The following is a 21,333-nucleotide window of genomic DNA, read 5'->3' on the forward strand; positions in this document are numbered from 1 at the left end:
GCTGTACGTTGCTCTGACCAACACCGTGTAGTTCGAGTCTGAAACCTCCGAGATGGGTCAGTGAGTCAGCCGGGTGTGAAGCAATTACTTCAGGAGACGCAACAGTGGGCAATGGGGCTAACTATGGAGCAATAAAAGCAGTCTATCCTGAGGACAGAAAACAACAACTTAGTTATTGCTTCATTGTGCAAAATCAGTGCCTCTTTAGTGAGACAAGGGACTACTTTGAACCGCAGTTCCTATGGATACACTCACTTTTTAAACCATCATCAGATGCTGAGTGGAGTTGCAGTCAGTAATCATTGTGGATATAGATAATTTCTCACATGGGATGATTGTATAACGAGCAGTTGTTATAATGATGGAGAATACTTCAATTCTATTGTGCTCATTCAATTCAAAGTTGTTTGATCAATTGTGTTCATTTTGTATGAAATCACTGGCAGTACTTATCTTGATTATTTCAAATGACTGGGTCACGTGTCATGAAGATAGGTGCAGACTATCAGCTGAATCCTTCCTTGTGCCCATCTCCACCCTCATCCACATTCCCTGCCCTCTCCTCATTCTGAACCAGTCATGTGTTTTGTCACTGATCATTATATTTATTTTTGAGAGGATCTCAGTTCTTGGAGGCAGTACTGAAATCTAGCATTTGCCACCTTATTTCATAATAGCAATGTAGGATCATTGAGTGCTTGTATGAGTCTCTCTATTCACCTTCTATTGACAAATGCAATGAAAATGACTTGTCGAGATGATTTAACCTGGAAGAAAAGGTTTGCATTTAGTCAAGCCTTTCATGGTCTTCACAGTTCTGAGGTGTAGTGACCATTGTAATAGGGGAACTGACACCTTACACACTGTCCACTGCAATCTAACATAATCTAAGACTGGGTAATCTGCTGTGAATGACCATCTCCCAACACCACAGTCACAAAGCATGGAACCATCGGCGGAATACTAACCAAGATTCCCATTTCAGCTGAAGCCATTTGCTAGTTATTCTCAGCTCTTGCTCCATCTTTTTTTATATACCAGCCATCTCCCCGCTTTCCAGTCGTTATGCAGAATCTTGACCGTCCATTTTCCTCCATAGACGCTGCCTACTGCCTCTCAAACATTTATACAGCTATAATGTGCCTTCCCCACTTTTAAACTTGCTGCCTTCACTGATGAAGGCAAGCATGCCATTTGCCTACTTTACTACCCTGTCCACTCATGTTGCTACTTTCGTCGAGCTATGAATTTATACCCCAACATGCCCCAATGCTCCTTAGGGTCCTGTCACTTACCGGACCCCTTGCATTTGATCTTTGCAATTGCAATGCCTCAAATGTATCTGGATTAAACTCCTGGCTTTTCTGTGCTCCTGTCTCCATTAGATTTTCATCTTGCTGTATCCTTTCACAACCTTCTTCACTATCTACATCTCTACCAACTTTGTGTCATGGTCATAGAGAGCAATAGAGCATGGATTTAGGCTCTTCGGCCCAACCGGTCTATGCTAACGATGGTACCCACCCAGCGAGTCCCATTCAGCCCCTCCTCTCCACGTACCCGTCCAAGTGCAAACAGTCATCTGCAGACTTACTAACCAGCCCATTTAAATCTTTGTCCATGTCACTTGAGTGTATATATCACAAGCAACAGAGGCAGCACTTCACTGCAAATCTGCTGGGGTTGTCAGTGATTCCGATGTTTCCAATGCAGCCTCCTCCATGTTGGTGAGACTTGTGGTAAATTGGAGGACAGTTTCGTCAGGCGCCTCCTCTCCATCCGCCAAAAGCGGAACTTCCCGGCGGCCTAACATTTTCATCCCAATTCCCATTCCCGTTCCAACATGTTGGTCCGTGGCTTCCTTCTGTGCCAAGTTGAGGCCACCCTCAGGGTGGAGGAGCAACACCTTATATACCATCTGGGCAGCCTGCGACCCCATGGCATGAACATTGATTTCTCCTTCCAGTTAAAAGAAATCCCTTCCCTCCCTTCTTCTTCTATTTCCCACTCTGGCCTCTTCTCAGCTGCCTATCACCTGCCCCTGGGTCCCCTCCTCCTCCCCTTTCTCCTATAGTCCACTCTCCTCTCCTATCAAATTCTTTCCTTTCCAGCCTTAACCTTTGCTGCCCACCTGTCTTCACCTATTACCTTCTTGCAATCGTCCTTCCCCCCCCCCCCCCCCCACCACCATGTCTCAGTCCTGAAGAAGGGTCTCGGCCCAAAACATTGACTGTTTATTCACTTCCATAGATTTTGCCTGACCTGCTGAGCTCCTCCAGCATTTTGTGTTTTGTTAACTGGAGGGTGATTTGGGCAGCAAGTTGATTCCCAGCTGGACAGCAGCCCAATTGAAATGAAGGGTGTCATCAACTTGCAGAGGGAGGTAACTAGTGCTTTCAATTTCATTTAAAAGTAGATGGTACTGTGTTTTTCTCACAGTAAGCAAGTTAAAAACTCAAGGACATAGGTTTAATGTGTGAAGGAAAGGATTTAAAGATGGTCTGAAGGAGCAGGTTTTTCTGAGGTGGTGGTATATGGAATAAGCTGCCAGAGGAAGTGGTAGGGGTGAGTACAATTATATCTTTTAAAAGATATTTGGATAAGAAAGGTTTAGAAGGTTATGGTCAAACGCAGGCTGGGGGAACAGCTCAGTTTGGAACTTTGGTCACCATGTATGAGTGGGCCAAAGAACTCTGCATAACGCTCTGATTCTCCGGCAGTTTCTATGTTGTCAATTGCTCTTAGGGCTTTCAACTTATCAATATTTTTCAGTTTAAACTTCCTTTTGCATTTTTAAAATCTTTTTTTTTGCATTCTTAAAATAATATCTTAACAGATCGTGTGATTTTACAAGGAATTTGACCTCTCAAGATGCTGAGCCTGAAGGCAGGGCCTCACCGGCTGTCAAAGCTGTCCTTTCAATGCAGCTGACCACTCATGCTGAGGGAGGGCTTGGCTCTGTGTCTGCACCTGGGATTTGCCAGGCGTTGCCCTCCAGGCAAAAGCATGCCACCTAGTCAGTGATCTCAGGGTGTTAGAAGAACTGTCCCTGTTATCATGATTTCAACATCAAGGGTTAACTGTTTTAGCGCATGCCCACAGATCTCCGTTCTGTGAGAGGATCGGGCCACTTGAAGCTGGATGTCACTGTGGTGAACTGCATATACTTGTCTGGACACACCCCTCTGCTGACTGCTCCTGTGGCTCCTCCCACAGACCCCCACATAAAGGCGATTGGGGCACTGCTCCTCCCTCAGTCTTCAAGATGTCGTGCTCCCTTTTCGCTGTTGTTAAAAGCCTATCGTTCACTTCCAGTCTCCTAGAGTTATTGATGGTGCATCAGTCACTATATGAAGCCACTTCTGTATCAGTTAAAGGGCACCGAGAAGCCTGCAATGGGAGTCACACCATGAGTTCAGGACCATTCATTACCAGCACAGCAATACCTATATACACTTAGAGCAGAATGTGGTGCCTTTTGTTAGCGTCACAGCCCGTGGCCAGCTGTAGTACAGAGGCTAATAGTAGCCTCCTCACTTCCCCCTCACCTTACAAACTCCTCTGATTTTCAAGTTGCAAAGGGTGTAACTCCTCCCATTCCAGTGTACCCAGGGAGTGGGAGAGTATGGGACCAATGTGGATACGTGAGGGGGATTAAGGGACAAATCAGCCAAACCTAATCAAGCTGTTAAACATCCCATGCAACACACACAAAATATTGGGAAAACTCAGCAGGTCCTATGGAGAGGAATAAAGTCAACATTTCAGGCCGTGAGCCCTGATGAAGGGTTTTGGCCCGAAATGTTCTATGTTTATTCCTCTCCATAGATGCTGCCCGGCCTGCTGAGTTCCTCCAGCACTCTTGTGTGTGTTGCTCTGGGTCTTCAGTGTCTGCAGAATCTCTCATGTTGGTGTTTAACATCCTGTGCCTGTTTCTGTATGCTCGGTGTCTGCTGTATTCCCACTAATGGAGCTCTCTCTCCTCTCTAGGTGTGGACAGTTGGATGTCCCTAAGTGAAATTGATCCAGATGAGGAGGTCCAGGGGGAGATCCATCTTCGGATTGAGATTTGCAGTAACGGCTCAAGCCCAAGGCTGCGTTGTCACGTGTTTGAAGCAAGGTAGGTGTGGGGGGAAGAGCAGGAGAAATCCAGGAAATGTCTGCGGGATAACTCATTAAACTTTGATGCAATAGGAAATCAATTTACAATCATCTCTGAGAGACGTTGCCTGTAAGCAGAGCTCCAGCTGGACGAGGTTAAGTACTGGTGTGTAACAGCTTTGAAGCACAGAAGGAAGCTGGCAGCCTTGTGATAAGAGCGCTGATAATTTGCAGTGATAGAAATTGGGAGTGTCTCTGTGTACAGCTTGTTTCTATTTTGAATGCATATTTGAATATTGTGTGTGATTAAGTGTGTTGCTTTGTTAGTAATATGTCTCCTCTGTGTATTGTGCATGTAGTGTGTGTTGGAGTTTAGCATAATTCTCATGTCTGTGGGACTATGTGGTGTTTATGTGAGTGTGAATGAGTTTTGTTGCGGATTTCTGTGTCTGTGTGCGTGCAAGACTGAGCTTTCACGTCAGTTGAAAGTGTTCCTACATGAGTTTCCTGGTCCATTGGCTGGATGCTTGTATTCTCTGCTTTAGTCAGAGGGGAAGTGAAGGAGCCGTGTTATTTGTATGCCAGCTGCATTGTGGAGGCTTGGATCAACCCTCCAAATTCCTTGAAAAGTTCATAATACACAGTTGTACCATACAAGTGTGGTCTCTTACAGACCTATGAAATAACAATATCTGGCCTGTGATTTTAACTTTTCCATGCAAACATTCCAGGAATTTCAACAGTATGAATTTCATGCTAATGAAATTTCCAAGTAACAATTTTTGATAGAAAGAGGTATACATACAAAGGAAATAGGAGCTGAAATAGGTTAGTTAGGTTTCTGAGCCTGCCTCTGCTATTCCATATAGAATCGTCGCTGATTGTCCAGATAGTGTTTCCTTTTCCAGTTTCTTCCCCATAACCTTTGATGTCTTTAGCTTTTGGGACTATATCCAACTCCCTTTGGCTGTAGATGTTTCACCAGTCCTAACTGGTTTGCCCTAAATCAAAGTTCAAGAGTCAAGATTCAGGTACATTTATTATCAAAGAATGTATAAATTACACAACCTTGAGATTTGCTTGCTCACAGGTAGCCCCAAGGCAAGAAACCCAAAAGAATCCAATTTTTAAAAATTGGTATAAAAGACCAATAGCTGATAACGCAAGAGAGAGAGAGAGAGAAAAAGCACAAAATGTGCAAACAATAGAAGAGAGCAACAACATTCCAAACCACAAATTGAGTCCTCAGATCCGAACCCCGGAGTAGGCCCAAAGCCTTGCTTATCAGTTCATTATATTAGCAGGCACAGAGCTCAACAGCCCCAGTAAACCTCAGTGCCATAAGGAGAGCGCAGTGACCATCGTCAAGAACGAGAAAAATCAGCTCTCGCCCTGGATCCCAACACCCTGTCTTTTCAGTCTATCTGGGCCAGCGTTTAAATTGACCAAACAACGGAACAGGGAAAGGCTCCAGTGCCCTGGAGAGGAGAGAACATAGCAGAGAGTGAGCAAAATAGGCTCTCGCCTCTGATTTGGGCCTCAACAGCATATCATACCTAGCACTGGGACCCAGGCACTGCTGCAGGGAAAGACTGGGCCTAGACCACGCCACCCAGTGACTTGCTCCGGGTCCCAGTTTCGCCATCCAGCCCAAAGCTGCTCTCAACCTCTTAAAACCTCTTGGCGCCCAGAATGATCCGATCTCGCACTCAGGCCAGTTGTAAAGGCAGTGAATCTCCTCTGCCTAGGCCCAGACTTTTCCTCTCAGTGCCCTGAATGATCTAGCCTCACACTTGGGCCTGTTGTACAGGCATCGGAACTCCATCTGCAACGATTCTGCAACACGTCACCCTGAGCTCGCTTCACCATTGCTCACCCCTCACTCTTCGCGATGATAATTTACCACAAATTACCTCAGAAAAGGTATTTTTAATGATGTTTTTAGCTGGATTTCTTACCCTTGGAACTACCAGAGAGCTGTCACATGCATTCGGTAGTGCCATCTTAACCTCCAAAATAAATTTACCATCAAAGTACATACATGTCACCATGTGCTACCTTGAGATTAATTTTCTCACAGGCATTCACAGTAGAGCAGAGAAATTCAGTAGAATTAATGAAAAACTACACACAGAGGCTGATAAACAACCACTGTGCAAAAGAAGTCAAACAATGCAAATAGAAAAAAAGTAAATAAATACTGAGAACGTGAGTTGTAGAGTTCTAGAAAGAGTCTATACGTTGTGGAATCTGTTCAGAATTGAGATGAGTGAAGTTATCCAAGTTGCTTCAGGAGCCAGTGAGTTGAAGGGTAGTAACTGTTCCTGAACCCGGTAGTGTGGGTCCTAGTTCCTTCTTCCTGATGGCCACTACGAGAAGAGAACATGGCTTAATGGTGGGGAGAGCCTTGCCCATGATGGACTGGGCTCTACCCACTCCTGTTTGTAAGCTTTTCCATTCTTGGGCACTGGTGTTTCCATACTGAGCCGTGGTGCAGCCAGTCAGGATATTTTCCACTGTGCATCTATAGATACTTGTCAAAGTTTTGGATGACATGCCAAATCTGTGCAAACTTCAAGGAGGTAATGACACTGTCATGCTTCTTTGTAATGGCACTTGTGTTCTGGTCCCTGGACAGACCCTCTGATATGATAGCACAACAGAATTTAAGGTTACCGACCCTCTCCACCTCCAATTCTCGAATGAGGATTGGCTCGTGGACCTCCACTTTCTTCCTCACTCTTTGGTTTGCTGATGTTGTGTGAGAGATTATTGTTGTGGCACTCAGTGAGTTCTCTATACTATGGTGGTTATAAATCCAGCTGTTCCAATCTGTCCTCTCATGCCAGTCCTGCCACTCCAGGAGTTAGTCTGGTGAACCCTCCATAGCAAAAATATCCTTGCCCAGATAGGACCAAAAGTACATAAAGTATGCAAGGTGTACTCTCCCCATGACCCTGTGCAATTGCTATGAGAAGTTCCTATTCTGTATTCATATCCTCAAATTTTATATTCTTGAAGACACGAATAAAAGTGTTTCATAGCAATTTTGATTTCTCCCTATTGAAACCAAACCATGAATTGTTGCCTTAACAGGCTGCTTCACCTGCATAATTTCATCAATTCGCGCACAAAGCCACCCAGCTCCTATTGCACCTCTCTTCTTTGCTAACTTGTCACCATTCAGATAATCTGTCTGCCTGTATTATAATCCACTCTCTCAACCCAATGCTCACTGTGGTCTCTCTGCATTCCCTTCACAGACCATGCTTCACAGACTTGGTCATATTCCATTCAATTGCCTCATCATTAATATGTTGTTAATAGCTGCAGTCTGTGCATTGAATTATACAGCATTCCACTAGCCACTGGGAATAAGACCTGTCTTTTTTTAATTCTTTGTTTTCTGTTGCATTGAGATCCTTTAACCTTACCAGTAGATAATCCCCAACCTTTCTATGGAAGCTTTTCAAAAGTCTTCTGAAGGTCCAGGTATGCCACGTTGCCCATCTGCTCCAAAAAATTCCAGTAATTTTGACAAGCATTATTTCCCTTTTGATGTACCTATGCTGACTTTGACCGATCCTATCACTGTTTTCCAACTTCGTTGATCCTTAGTAATAAAGTAGCAATTCCCAGTATCAGTATCATTACCAGTATCAGGCTAAGTGGTCTATAATTCCTGTTTTCTCTTTCTGTTTTTAAAATAGTCAGGCTATAGTAACTACTTTGCAATCCAGAAGAACTAATCTAGAGTCAAAAGACTGTAGGAACATAACCATTGATACATCCATTATTTCTAGGGCACTTTCTTCAGTATTCTGGAGTACTTTCTATCGGTTCCTGAAGATACTCTTTGCGTCCACATCATTAGTATCTCCTGTATCTAATAAAGTGGCCATTGAGTGAATTGCTAGTGGTCTTTCATTACTGTAACCCATCCACTTCAACAGGGTCAATGTGTCTTGCATTCAGAGATGATCTTCTGCACACCACTGCTGTAACAGTGGCTATTTGAGTTGCTGTCAAATAACTTGAACCACTCTAGCCATTCTACTTTGACCTCTCTCATTACCAACGCGTTTTCACCTACAAAACTGCCTCTCACTGAATGTTTTCGGCACGTTCTCTGTAAACTTGAGAAAATGTTGTGCATGAAAATCCCAGAAGATCAGCAGCTTCTGAGATAATCAAACCACTCCAACTGGCACCAACATTCATTCCAATGTCAAGGTCACTTAGATCACATTTATTCCCCATGCTGATGTTTGGTTTGACGAACAACTGAACCTCTTGACCATTCCTGCATGCTTTTATGTATTCAGTTAATCAGTATATATTAACCTTCAATTTAACCAACACTGCTTCCATCATGATACTAATTTTCTTCATTTCCTCCCTGTTTCTGGACCCAGGGTCTGCTGCTCTCCCTGTTACTGGACCCACAGTACACTAATCTTACTGTTATTGGGCCCAGGGTCCCCTGATCTTTCTGTAACTGGGAGGTTTTTTACTCCTTTTTTTGCTTAAGGCAGAATAAATCTAGAAATAAGAATCCTTCTGGGCATGCATTCTATCCCAGAGTTCTCTCTTCTCCCCTCTCCCGTTGGGGGAAAGGTGTGAATGCTGGATGTTTATCCCATATAGAAGGGCCGAGATGGCCTGTTTCTGTGCTGTAATTGTTATATTCAATGAAAAGTTATGTTCTGCTGTTTCCAAACTATTGATTGGTTCTGTTGGATACATGGGTTATGACCAAAGGAAAAATGGCTGGATTTGCTTAGCACTTTCGTGCAAGGTTGTTTATTAGGTGTGTCAAAAATGAAACTCACAACAGAAATTTGTGAAACATTTACAAAAAGATACCTGCCAGAAAACACAATAATAAATCAGTACTTTGTCCGGTGTGATCTCCTGGCAGCTCCAGACTCTCTCTCTCCTACTCAGAGCAAAGAGCCCTGTTTATTAGGCACCAGGACATACCATCTTTAATTACCAACAAAGTTAACTTAAGACTACACATGAATTAGAATATGATGCACCCCACAATGTAGCTACAATCCCATTACAAAATAAACAAAGAGGATTTTCATTTCTAGAATTATACACATACAAACAACATATACAAATTTACACATTCCCATTACTAAAGAAATAGAATATTCCACCGTTTATGGTAGAAAAGGCACCATAAGGCCAACCCGAATGCATCATCTTGGTTTAGGACCCATACTGGGGAAGACATTGAAGGGCGCACACTCAACGCCACAACAGCAGAATGACAAGGCAATGTTTGTGCGTGTGTATAAATGTACGTGTGTAAGGAGTGTGTTACTCATGCGCTCTCCATCATTGGTTACCTAGAAAGATAAGATGGATTCTTGACCTCACAATCTACCTCGTTATGACCTTAAGCTTTATTGTCTACCTGCACTGCACTTTCTGTGTAACTGTAATACTTTATTCTGCACTCATGTTTTACCTCAATGCGCTATTGTTATGATCTGTGTGAACAGTTGACAGGAGATAAATCCCCCATAGGTCCAAGCTCATAGATCCCTCAAAGTTACCTCACAAGTTGATAGGGTGGTTAAGAAGGCTAATGATGTGTTGGCTTTCATTAGGCTGGGAATTAAGTTCAAAAGCTGAAACGTTGCAGCTCTTTACAAATCTAGATTGATGGCTTCAATTCTGGTCACCTCATGATAGGAAGGATGTGCAAGCTTTCGAGAGAATGCCGAGATTTTCTTGGATTAAAGAATATGCCTTATGAGGAATGGTTGAGCGAGCATGGAGTGAAGGAAGATGAGAGGTGACTTGATAGAGGTGTACGAGATGATATGAAGCATTGATAGTGCCAAGGCTGTTTTCCCATGACGGCAATGTCTAATACAAGATGACATACTTTTAACATGTACAAACAAGCTGGATGAACTCAGGAGGTCGGGCAGTCAACATTTCGGGCCGAGACCCTTCGTCAGGACTGAAGAAGGAGGGGGCAGAGGCCCTATAAAGAAGGTGGGGGGAGGGTGGAAGGTTCAATAACTTCCAGTTTCCCGGTCCCGACCGCTTCATTTTCACCATGGATGTCCAATCCTTATACACCTTAATTCCCCATCAAGAAGGCCTCAAAGCCCTCCGCTACTTTCTTGACAACAGACCTCACTGAATGGTGGTAAGAGAGGAGGGGTAGGGACAGTGTAGCACTTAAGCTTTCAGGGATAAGTACCAGGTGGGAGATCTGTGGGGAGGGACGTGTGGACCAGGCAGTCGCAGAGGGAATGATCCCTGCGAAAAGCAGAGAGGGGTAGAGAGGAAAAGATGTGCTTAGTGGTGGGGTCCTGTTGAAGGTGGCGGAAGTTGCGGAGGATAATATGCTGGTTCCGGAGGCTGGTGGGGTGGGGTGGTAGGTGAGGACAAGGGGAACACGGTCCCTGTAGTGGTGACAGGAGGATGGGGTGAGGGCCAAAGTGCAAAAAATGGAGGAGATGCGGGCGAGGGCATCATTAATGAAGGTGGAAGGGAAACCATGATTCTTAAAGAAAGAGGACATTTGGGATGTCCTGGAACAGAAAGACTCATCCTGGGAGCAGATGCGGCAGAGACGGAGGAACTGGTAATAGGGAATATAATTTTTACATTTGGCAGGGTGGGAAGAGGTATAATCAATGTAGTTATGGGAGTCAGTGGGTTTATAGAAGATGTCAGTGGACAGTCTGTCTCCAGAGATGGAGACCGAGAGATTGAGAAAGGGGAGAGAAGTGTCCGAGATGGACCAAGAGAATTTGAGGTCTGGGTGAAAGTTAGAGGCAAAGTTGATGAAATTGACGAGCTCTGCATGGGTGCAGGAAGCAGCACCAATGTAGTCATCAATGTAGCGAAAGAAAAGTTGGGGAGTAGTACCAGTATAGATTTGGAGCATAGACTGTTCCACATAACCTACGAAGAGGCAAGCATAGCTGTGGCCCATGCGAGTGCCCATAGCTACACCCTTGGTCTGAAGAAAGTGGGAAGAGCCGAAAGAGAAGTTAAGTGTGAGTACCAGTTCCGCCATCCGGACAAGTATGGTGGTGTTGGGAAACTGGTGAGGTGCTCCCAGTGCGGTCTCCTCTACATCTGCAAGACCCGACGCAGATTGGGGGACCACATCGTCAAGCACCTCCACTCCATCCACTACAACAGACAAGATCTCCCGGTTGCCACCCACTTCAACTCTGCTTCACATTCCCATTTGGAATTGTCCATACATGGCCTCCTCTACTGCCATGATGAGGCCAAATTCAGGTTGGAGGAGCAACACCTCATATACCGTCTGGGTAGTCCCCAGCCCCTTAGTATGAACATCGAATTCTCCAACTTCCAGTAATTCCCTCCCTCTCCCTTCCCCCATCCCAGTTTCACTGCCTCCTCCTCCAGCTGCCTATCGCCTCTCTCACGATTCTGCCTTCTTCTACTACCCATAGTGCTTTCCCCTTACATTCCTTCTTCACCGCTCCTGCCTATCCCCTTCCTGCTTCCCCTCCCCCACCCCTTGATCTTTCCTCTGATTGGTTTTTCACCTGACACCTTCCACCCTTCCCCCACCTTCTTTATAGGGCCCCTGCCCCCCCTTCTTCTCAGCCTGAAACATTGACTGCTCGTTTCCATGGATGCTGCCCGACCTGCTGAGTTCATCCAGCTTGTTTGTACATGTTGATTTGACCACAGAATCTGCACTGTGCTTTGTGTTGACATACTTTTAAAGCCATTGCAAGAAAGTACAGGAGAGGGAGGTAGGTATTTTACACAGAGAGTGGTAAGTGCATGGAACACACTGCCAGGGGGTGGGGTAGAGGCAGATACATTAGGGATATGTAAGAGACAGGCACATGGGTGAAAGAAAAATGCAGGGCTACATTGGAGGGAAGGATTAGATAGATCTTGGAGCAGGTTAAAATGTCAGCACAATATTGTGGGCCGAGACTCTGTTCTGTGTTGTACTATTCTATATTCTATCTTCTAAGACAAGTTTTCCACAGTACCTCAATACAGGTGACAATAATAAACCAATTTATCAATTCCAAATGTTGACATAAATACTCCAATCACGTCTTATAAGGAAGCAACCTTGTAAGGATGACACAGAAGGAGGCCATTCTGTTCATCAGGTCCATGCTATCTCTAATCCCAACTATCCAATTAATCTCATTCCCTCTTTTCTTATTTCTCTCTGCCTCAGCAACTCATCCTCATTGGAGACCAACCATTTTTATTCGCATTCCCATTCCAATATGTCAGCCCATGGCTTCCTCTTGTGCCAAGATGAAGCCACACTCAGGGTGGAGGAGCAACACCTTATATTCTGTCTGGGTATCCTTCAACCTGATGGCATGAATATCGATTTCTCCTTCAGCTAAACAAATTCCTCCCCCACTTCCTCTATTCCCCACTCTGACCTTTTCACTTCTTCTCTGACCCTCCTCCTTCCCGTTTTCCCATGGTCCTCTCTCCTCTCCTGTCTGATCCTTTCTTCTCCAGCTCTTGACCTGGCTTCACCTATCACCTTCTAGCCTGCTTCTTTTATATTCGTACACCTTCCCTCTTCCTTCTCAGTCCCAAAGAAGGGTCTCAGCCTGAAACATCGACAGCTTATTCCTTTCCATAGAGGCTGCCTGGCCCGCTGAGTTCTTCCAGCATTTTGTGTGTGTTGTTTTGGATTTTCAGTACCTGCAGACTTTCTTGTGTTTATGATTGACAACCCAATCCCTCTTTCAAGAGGCCATCAACTCTCCTTTGAATCTTTTTACCATAAACCTACACTAAAGAGTATTCACTGCAGCCGATAAATCCACCATCATTTTTGAATTATTAAAAGGAAACTCATGCATTCACAGGGTGCAAACGCAACATGTAGAGCACACCAGGTCGGGACTGAATCTTGCTGCTGGGGCTGTGAAGGTGACACTAACCACTGTGCTGCCATATTCTCCACAATATAAACTGCAGTCCTCCTCGTTGTGAGCCCAGTAATTTAATAACCTTGGTCACTGCAGTCTTTTCTGACCTTTCATGCCTGAAGATAGTTAGTTTAAATTATCTTCACTGAGTCACTCCAGTGGGAGACAGTTGAAAGGGGACAATTCTGTCTAGTGTATTTTCAGCTATTTCAGAAGGACTATTTTAGATTTAACCCATCTCATAACCATTATATCCAAGCAGCGATTCATCACTGATGACACAATACACAGGTTGCTGTAAAATGAAATAGAGATTTGATTTTATTGTTCATGCATGTGTGATGTCTATCTGATAGACATTAGGCAGGTTAGTAAAAAAACTGAGGCTTTAACAATGAGTCTTAATTTGGTTAAAATCAGGTGGCTTGTTTTTTAAGTTGTAAGGAAATTCAGTGTTGCCCACATTATCATTGAGATCTGAAGTTATTATATGAGATCAATCAAATAATAATAGGCATTCATTAGTCTTGAGAGACCATGGAAAGTTTCCAGGGCGCAGGCCTGGGCAGGATTGGATGGGAGACCGGCAGTTGCCCGTGTTGCAAGTCTCCCCTCTCCATGCCACCGATGTTGTCCAAGGGAAGGGCAAGGGCCAATACAGCTTGGCACCTGAGTCATCGCAGAGCAATGTGTGGTTAAGTGCCTTGCACAAGGGAACAACACGCTGCCTTAGCTGAGGCTCAAACTAGCAACCACTTAACCACTTGGCCACACACCAACACAATCAAAGAGCTTTTGGTATTTCATTAGCAATGATGATTGCCACATTAGAAATGCTTATTAATGTACATTTTGAAAAATAAATCTTTCACAAATGAGCAAACACGAGGAAATCTGCAGATGCTGGAAATTCAAAAAACAACACACACAAAATGCTGGTGGAACACAGCAGGCCAGGCAGCATCTATAGGGAGAAGCACTGTCAATGTTTCAGGTCAAGACCCTTCGTCAGGACTAACCGAAAGGAAAGATAGTAAGAGATTTGAAAGAGTGGGGGGAGGGGGAAATGCGAAATGATAGGAGAAGACCGGAGGGGGTGGGATGAAGCTAAGTACTGGAAAGGTGAGTGGTGAAAGTGATACCGAGCTGGAGAAGGGAAAGGATCATGGGACGGGAGGCCTCAGGAGATAGAAAAGAGGTGGGGAGAACACCAGAGGGAGATGGAGAACAAGGAAATGACTAAATATGTCAGGGATGGGGTAAGAAGGAGAGGAGGGGCATTAATGGAAGTTAGAGAAGTCAATGTTCATGCCATCAGGTTGGAGGCTACCCAACCGGTATATAAGGTGGTGTTCCTCCAACCTGAGTTTGGATTCATTTTGACAATAGAGGAGGCCATGGATAGACATATCAGAATGGGAATGGGACGTGGAATTAAAATGTGTGGCCACTGGGTGATCCTGCTTTCTCTGGCAGACCGAGCATAGGTGTTCAGCGAAACAGTCTCCCAGTCTGGATCGGGTCTCACCAATATATAAAAGGCCACACCGGGAGCACCAGATGCAGTATACCACACCAGCCAACTCACAGGTGAAGTGTCGCCTCACCTGGAAGGACTGTCTGGGGCCCTGAATGGTGGTGAGGGAGGAAGTGTAAGGGCAGGTGTAGCACTTGTTCCGTTTACAAGAATAAGTGCCAGGAGGGAGATTGGTGGGAAGGGATGGAGGGGAACGAGTGGACAAGGGAGTCGCGTAGGGAGCGATCCCTGCGGAAAGCAGAAAGGTGGGGAGGGAAAAATGTGCTTGGTAGTGGGATCCCGTTGGAGGTGGCGGAAGTTACGGAGAATTATATGTTGGACCTGGAAGCTGGTGGGGTGGTAGGTAAAGACAAGGGGAACCCTATCCCGAGTGGGGTGGCGGGTGGATGGGGTGAGGGCAGATGTGCGGGAAATGGGAGAGATGCGTTTGAGAGCAGAGTTGATGGTGGATGAAGGGAAGCCCCTTTGTTTAAAAAAGGAAGACATCTCCTTCGTCCTGGAATGAAAAGGCTCATCCTGAAAGCAGATGCGGCGGAGACGGAGGAATTGTGAGAAGGGGATAGCATTTTTGCAAGAGACAGGGTGGGAAGAGGAATAGTCCATGCAGCTGTGAGAGTCCGTAGGCTTATAGTAGATATCAGTAGATAGGCCGTCTCCAGAGATGGAGACAGAAAGATCAAGAAAGGGGAAGAAGGTGTCGGAAATGGACCAGGTAAATTTGAGGGCAGGGTGAAAGTTGGAGGCAAAGTTAATGAAGTCGACTAGCTCAACATGCATGCAAGAGGCAGCGCCAATGCAGTCGTCGATGTAGTGAAGGAAAAAAGGGGGATGGATACCCGTATAGACTTGGAACATGGACTGTTCCACAAAGCCAACAAAAAGGCAGGCATAGCTGGGACCCATACGGGTGCCCATGGCTACACCTTTGGTTTGGAGGGAGTGGGAGGAGCCAAAGGAGAAATTATTGAGAGTAAGAACTAATTCCGCTAGACGGAGGAGAGTGGTGGTAGAGGGGAATTGTTAGGTCTGGAATCCAAAAAAAATCGAAGAGCTTCGAGACCATCTCGGTGGGGGATGGAGGTATATAGGGCATGGACGTCCATGGTGAAAATAAGACGGTGGGGGCCAGGGAACTTAAAATCATTGAAAAAATTCAAAGCATGAGAAGTGTCACGAACATAGGTGGGAAGGGAATGAACAAGAGGGGATAAGACGTGTCAAGGTATGCAGAAATGAGTTCAGTGGGGCAGGTTTGTGGATCTTGGGTAGGAGGTAGAAACAGGAAGTGCGGGGTGTGGGAACTATGAGGTTGGTGGCAGTGGATGGGAGATCCCCAGAGCTGATAAGGTCGGTGATGGTATAGGAGACAATGGCCTGGTGCTCCTTAGTGGGGTCATGATCAAGGGGTAAACAACAGGAGGTATCAGCAAGTTGACGCTGTGCCTCGGCCAGGTAGAGGTCAGTACGCTAGACAACAACAGCTCCCCCCTTATCCGCGGTTTTTATAGTGAGGTTGGGATTGGTGCGGAGGGAGCAGGGAGCAGAGCGTTCAGAAGGAGAGAGGTTGGAATTGGAACAGGGTGTGGTGAAGTCAAGACGGTTGATGTCCCGTCAGCAATTAGCAATAAAGAGATCCAGAGCAGGCAGAAGACCAGAGCGGGGTGAAACAACTCATTTATTATCAAAGTATGTATGCGGAATACAGCTCTGAGAATTGTCTTCTCCAGATAGCCTCAAAATAAAAAGTAAAACCATGGAAGTTGTTCAAAGAAAAACATCACCCCCTCCCCGCACACAAAAAAAACAAATTGTGCAAATGGGAAGAATATCAAACCCCACACCCCTATGCACAAAAAACTAACAAATCATGCCAAATGGTAACACAATCATCAAAATCCCGTCCCCACGAAGAAAAACAGATTGTGCAAACTGCAAGAACATCACCGCAAACCCCTGTAAAGATAATTCCATTGTGCTCACAAATAGGATTCTTCAGGTTTCGGAACTCCCTGAAATCCAGGATGATGTTTCTTAGAGAGAGCTTGAATATAGTGATGGATCCATGGATCTACTGGCCTTGTTCTTTGTACTAGAGGCTACATGTTTGATAGGTGATTTTGAAGAAGCCTTCTGTTCAATATGGACTTCAAGAAGCTGTAGTCTTATTTTTAAAATCTAGTATGTAGACTGCCAGATGAAAAGGAGATGTCAAATTTGTGATCTGTCAATCAGATTTATAGCTTTGTTTCACTCTTTTACATGAATTCAAGATTAGTCATGCTCCTGTCTCTATATTCAAAGTTTTATGAATGATGCTTGTTCTGCACATACTCCAGTTCCTGTAATGTGCCTTTTGAATACAATATTTTACTATACAAATCTTTGTGCAGATGGTCATAGGTACAACCTATTTAAAGATGTCCTTCTGTTGTCTTTCAGCTTTGATTTAATCAAACTCAGCAACAAAGTTTAATATCAAGCTAGGAAACACTGGAATATTTTGTGACCATCTGTGCTTTTTCATATACCCGTTCTAGTTTCAACTCTAAGTCTTTAGCCTCTGTCTAAAGCCTTGAGAATTAGCTAGATCGTGTCTGAGAGCCTGACGGCATGGAAAATACCTCTCTGGCCCAACTTGTACACGGTGACTGTGTTACTCAGGGAGCTGGTTTCATCTGCCAGCATTTGGCCCATAGCTCTCTAAACCCCTCTTATCCATGCAGTTATCTAGCTGGCTTTTAATTGTGCCCACTTCAGCCACTATTTCTGTCAGCTTATTCCAAATACGTGCAACTTTTTACATGAATAAGCTGCCCATGATGCCCCTTAAAAATATTTCACCTTTGACCTTCAACCTATGCCCACTTGCTTTTAACCTCCTGTCCCTGGGGAAAAGACTATGTGCTCTCACCTCATGATCTTATATACACCCCTCAATTTGTCATGTTCTTGGGAATAAAGTCCTAATATAAACACCTCCTTGTAACTGAAGCCTCTCAAGTTCAGGCAATGGCCTGATAAATCTTTTCTGCATCCTCTCTAGTTTAATGACATCTTCTATATAACAGAGTGAGCAAAACTGTACTCAACACTCCAAGTGAGATCTCACTGTCATATATAACTGAACTCAGTATTCTGACTAATGAAGGCCAATGTGCCAAATGCCTTCTTCACCCTATCTACCTGTGATGCTGCTTTTAGCAAACTATGCATTTGCTCTCCTAGGCTCCTTTGTTCCATAACACAACCTTTGCCCCACTATTCATTGTATAAGACCTATCCTGCATTTGATCTCCTAAAATACAATCCCTCATATTTGTCTGGAGTGGAATCCAGTTGTCACTCCTCAGCTCACATGATCAAGATCCTCCTGTATTATTTCATAATCTTCTACACTGTCTACAAAATCAGCTGCTTTTGTATCTTCTGCAACTTTACCCACATTCATCCATGTTTTAACGGATGCAGACTTTGCTGAAATTTCCAAAATAAAATTTTGCAACCCATGTACTACTTGAACCTTTATTTTTCCAAAAGATTTTCAAATAAGCTGGAGACGGAATGTTGTGAGTTTCACTAATATACAATAATGATTCCATTATGAGCTGTTCCCATTGCCTGGTAACAATGTCTTCAGTGTTCATTGTTATTGATGTTGAGAATTCATTCAAAATCCCTCTCATCTGAACCATGCTTCAGTACTTTTTTACATGAAAAGCTTGAACGTTTCAGAATATTATGTCTTTTCTCTTTAATTATTTACAGGAATTATATTAATTAAACTCAAGTTACTTTAAACCCGCTGAAGGGTGATTCACCCTTCCATGCCTTCTGGTGCTTTCTCAGAGAACCAGTTGGAAACAGAAGCAAGATGAAAACACGTGATAACTTTCCAATGGAGAATGTGCTCAGCAGGGATTCCCATGGACCCCTATCATTACCCAAGGGGTCTGTGGACCCCGAGTTGGAAATGCCTGTCCTAGGGCATGGACTACAGGGACACCGAGAGCAGGCAAAGGAATGAAGAGGGAAGTATGGTGGGTGGGGCTGGTTTGGGAGAAATGGTTAGAGAAGTCTGGTGGAAGAGCTTTTAACTGCATCTCCCTCTGGATGTCCCCCTTCCTCAATATTATCAGATTGTTACATCCCTTCCTCCAGACCTTAGTTTCCCTTTATATTTATTACCATCTACATATTTCATTGTTGGCATCATTTGCTCAAATTTAGCTGTTTCTATTATTACCTCCACTTTGCTTTTTTTTCACCCTACACCATCATTTCCATTCCAGAGCTTCATTCCTTGTTAGGAACTTGTACCAGCCTTTGCCAACGGCATTATTCAGCCTGCCCATGCTGTTTACGTTAACATCCCGAAGGCAAGGTTTCTGCCTGCTTCCGGCATTCTCATAATGTCAGTGCTGTTCCCTCACAGGAAAGCTGGTGGCTTGATTTTCTAATGTATGTAGGGTTTTATCTACAATAAAATGGGCTCAGATAGCTTGCATGAATTTTATTTTAGATATCAATATAAGAGTAGTTTCAGCACGTCCATTGATCATTCATTCATCCTTCAAGTTTTTTTTACACAGTAGAAGGTCAAATATTTGACTGTTCTTTGTTCTACAGGGTTAGATTGATCTTGGAGTGCTGTAGGTTAAAGGGTTGGCACAACATTGTGGGCTGAAGGGCCTGTGATGTTCTGTACTGCTCTATGTTCTTTGTTAAATAAATGACCAATCTCCATTATTTCTTATTTAGGGACACTGTACTACAAAATAAGAAGGTATTAGAAAGTGTAGTCCAAAACAGTGGTCCATTAATTGAGTTAAATTATACACTTGAATGGTCTCACTGTCTTGGGATATATTAAGCTTCATAACAGTAACAAAAGGGAAAGCTGAATAACTGTGAATTTAGAAAAGGAAAGCACCTACCCACTCACCTCCACAAGGAAGAAATGAAGGAGTTTGTATCAACTGCTTAATTTCTCAATCGATGGGGTTACGTGACATCTTGTAATAATCCCATGTGGTCACGATTAAGGCAGATGTGGTCAATATTGACTTTAAGTAGTAAAGCCACGTTATCATTTGTAAAATGCTTGGAATAGTGTTTTTAACATAGTGTTTGTGGTCCCCAATATACAAATAATATTGCAGTTATTGAAAGGATATGGAAAGCAACAGAGTGATTGAGGAGAGAGGGTTACATATAGGTATGTTCTCACTGAAAAGAAGGTTTATAAGTTAGTGATAGCTGATCTTTCAGGATTCCAAGGGGATCTGAATGTTGCAGACCATGAACAATCTGTTTCATCTTGGTCAGCACCACAGAGAAAAAAATAAATTGCCTGTGCTTGCAAGAAATTGAATTTAGAATGAATCTGTAATAATAATATTTCAGTGAACAAATATTCAGTCTGTGGATTAGACTCACTTGGAAAATGTTGGATCTAAATAACCTTGAATTATTCATAAAGATTTCTTTCAGAAAATAATGTGCTGGGAAGCAGTATATGTAATTTACACGTGACATGTGTGTGTTGTTTAAGAGCGAAGGATGACTTTAGAAACATAATTCCTTAAATTTTCAAACACTGAGAGCTTCTAAAGTTTGAGACTGCTGTACAGTGGGATATGTTGGGTAAAATGCACAACTGTGAGTAGGTACCCCTCTTCATATCTATTTCTGAACTATTTTTAACCATTTCAAAATAACTGTCAGGTTAATAGTTGTTACGATTTTAATTATAACTCAATCATTACTGTCATTAGTCAAAACAAGTTTTAGAATTTGAGAACCTAGAATTTAAGTTCACATAATTCAGAGATTCAAATTCCAATTACTTCAAAGTTCAAAATAAATTTATTATTAAAATATATATGTGGTACCATATATTGCCCTCAAATTCATTTTCTTGTAGGCATTCACAGTAGAACAAAAATGCAATAGAATCAATAAGCAACTGCACGCAAGGATTGACAAGCAACCAATGTGCGAAAGAGAAATGAAAAATATATTAAAATAAGTAAATAAATAATGAGGACTTGAGTTGTAGAGTCCTTAAAAGTGACGGGCTTCGGTATCTGCTACTTTTTGTCAGCATTTCTATTCTTAGTGTTTCCATATTCAACTGTGATGCAACCTGACAGAACACTCTCTACTGTGCATCTATGGAAATTTGTCAGAGTTTTAAATGTCATATCAATTCTGCGCAAACTTCTGAGAAAGGAGAGGTGCTAGCATGCCATCTTTGAAATGGCACCAATGTACTGGACCCGGGACAGATACTATTGTGTTGTGCGTATGAACTTTATCTGCCAGTTCTAATTACCGTTGGCTATGGTTTGATCTGGAGTGAGTTAATTCAGATTAAAAATGCTAAATGAGCAAAAGAAATTTGAAGCATTAGATGGATAACAAGATGGGGAGTTCAAATCAATAATATTCTGTTCCAGTTAATTTTATTTGTCAGAAAAAGTGAGAATCAAAGGTCCTTGGTCTAGAGTGACCTACCTTAGTTTGTCTGTATTGAGTAAGAGCATCCTGTGGCCAACCACAGCCTCAGCCCCAATCACCAACAGGCTTGCTCGCCATGGCATCTGACTGGCAACTGAAAGACAATCTGGTTAAGCAATTAAAGTTACCCGACCTCATCATTCCTGAGGGTTGACATAGTCTTTCTGTCAAGAAACCTCGAAGCAGGTGGTCATGGTAAAACTGGATCGAGGGTGTGTTCAAACGTAAGAAAGCCAAATA

General features: G+C 43.5%; 1 protein-coding gene across 2 annotated transcripts in view; it reads left to right on the plus strand.

Annotated features, from left to right (window-relative positions):
• Positions 1 to 21,333, plus strand: part of rasa4 (RAS p21 protein activator 4) — a 317,606-nt gene that overhangs the window by 73,650 nt on the left and 222,623 nt on the right. For both annotated transcript variants that reach the window (XM_059973035.1, XM_059973036.1), the window contains one exon: positions 3,991 to 4,120. In XM_059973035.1, the coding sequence (XP_059829018.1) occupies positions 3,991 to 4,120 (130 nt within the window). The remainder of the gene's footprint in view (positions 1 to 3,990; positions 4,121 to 21,333) is intronic.

The sequence above is a fragment of the Hypanus sabinus genome, chromosome 6, assembly GCF_030144855.1.
Source record: "Hypanus sabinus isolate sHypSab1 chromosome 6, sHypSab1.hap1, whole genome shotgun sequence".
NCBI lineage: Eukaryota > Metazoa > Chordata > Chondrichthyes > Myliobatiformes > Dasyatidae > Hypanus > Hypanus sabinus.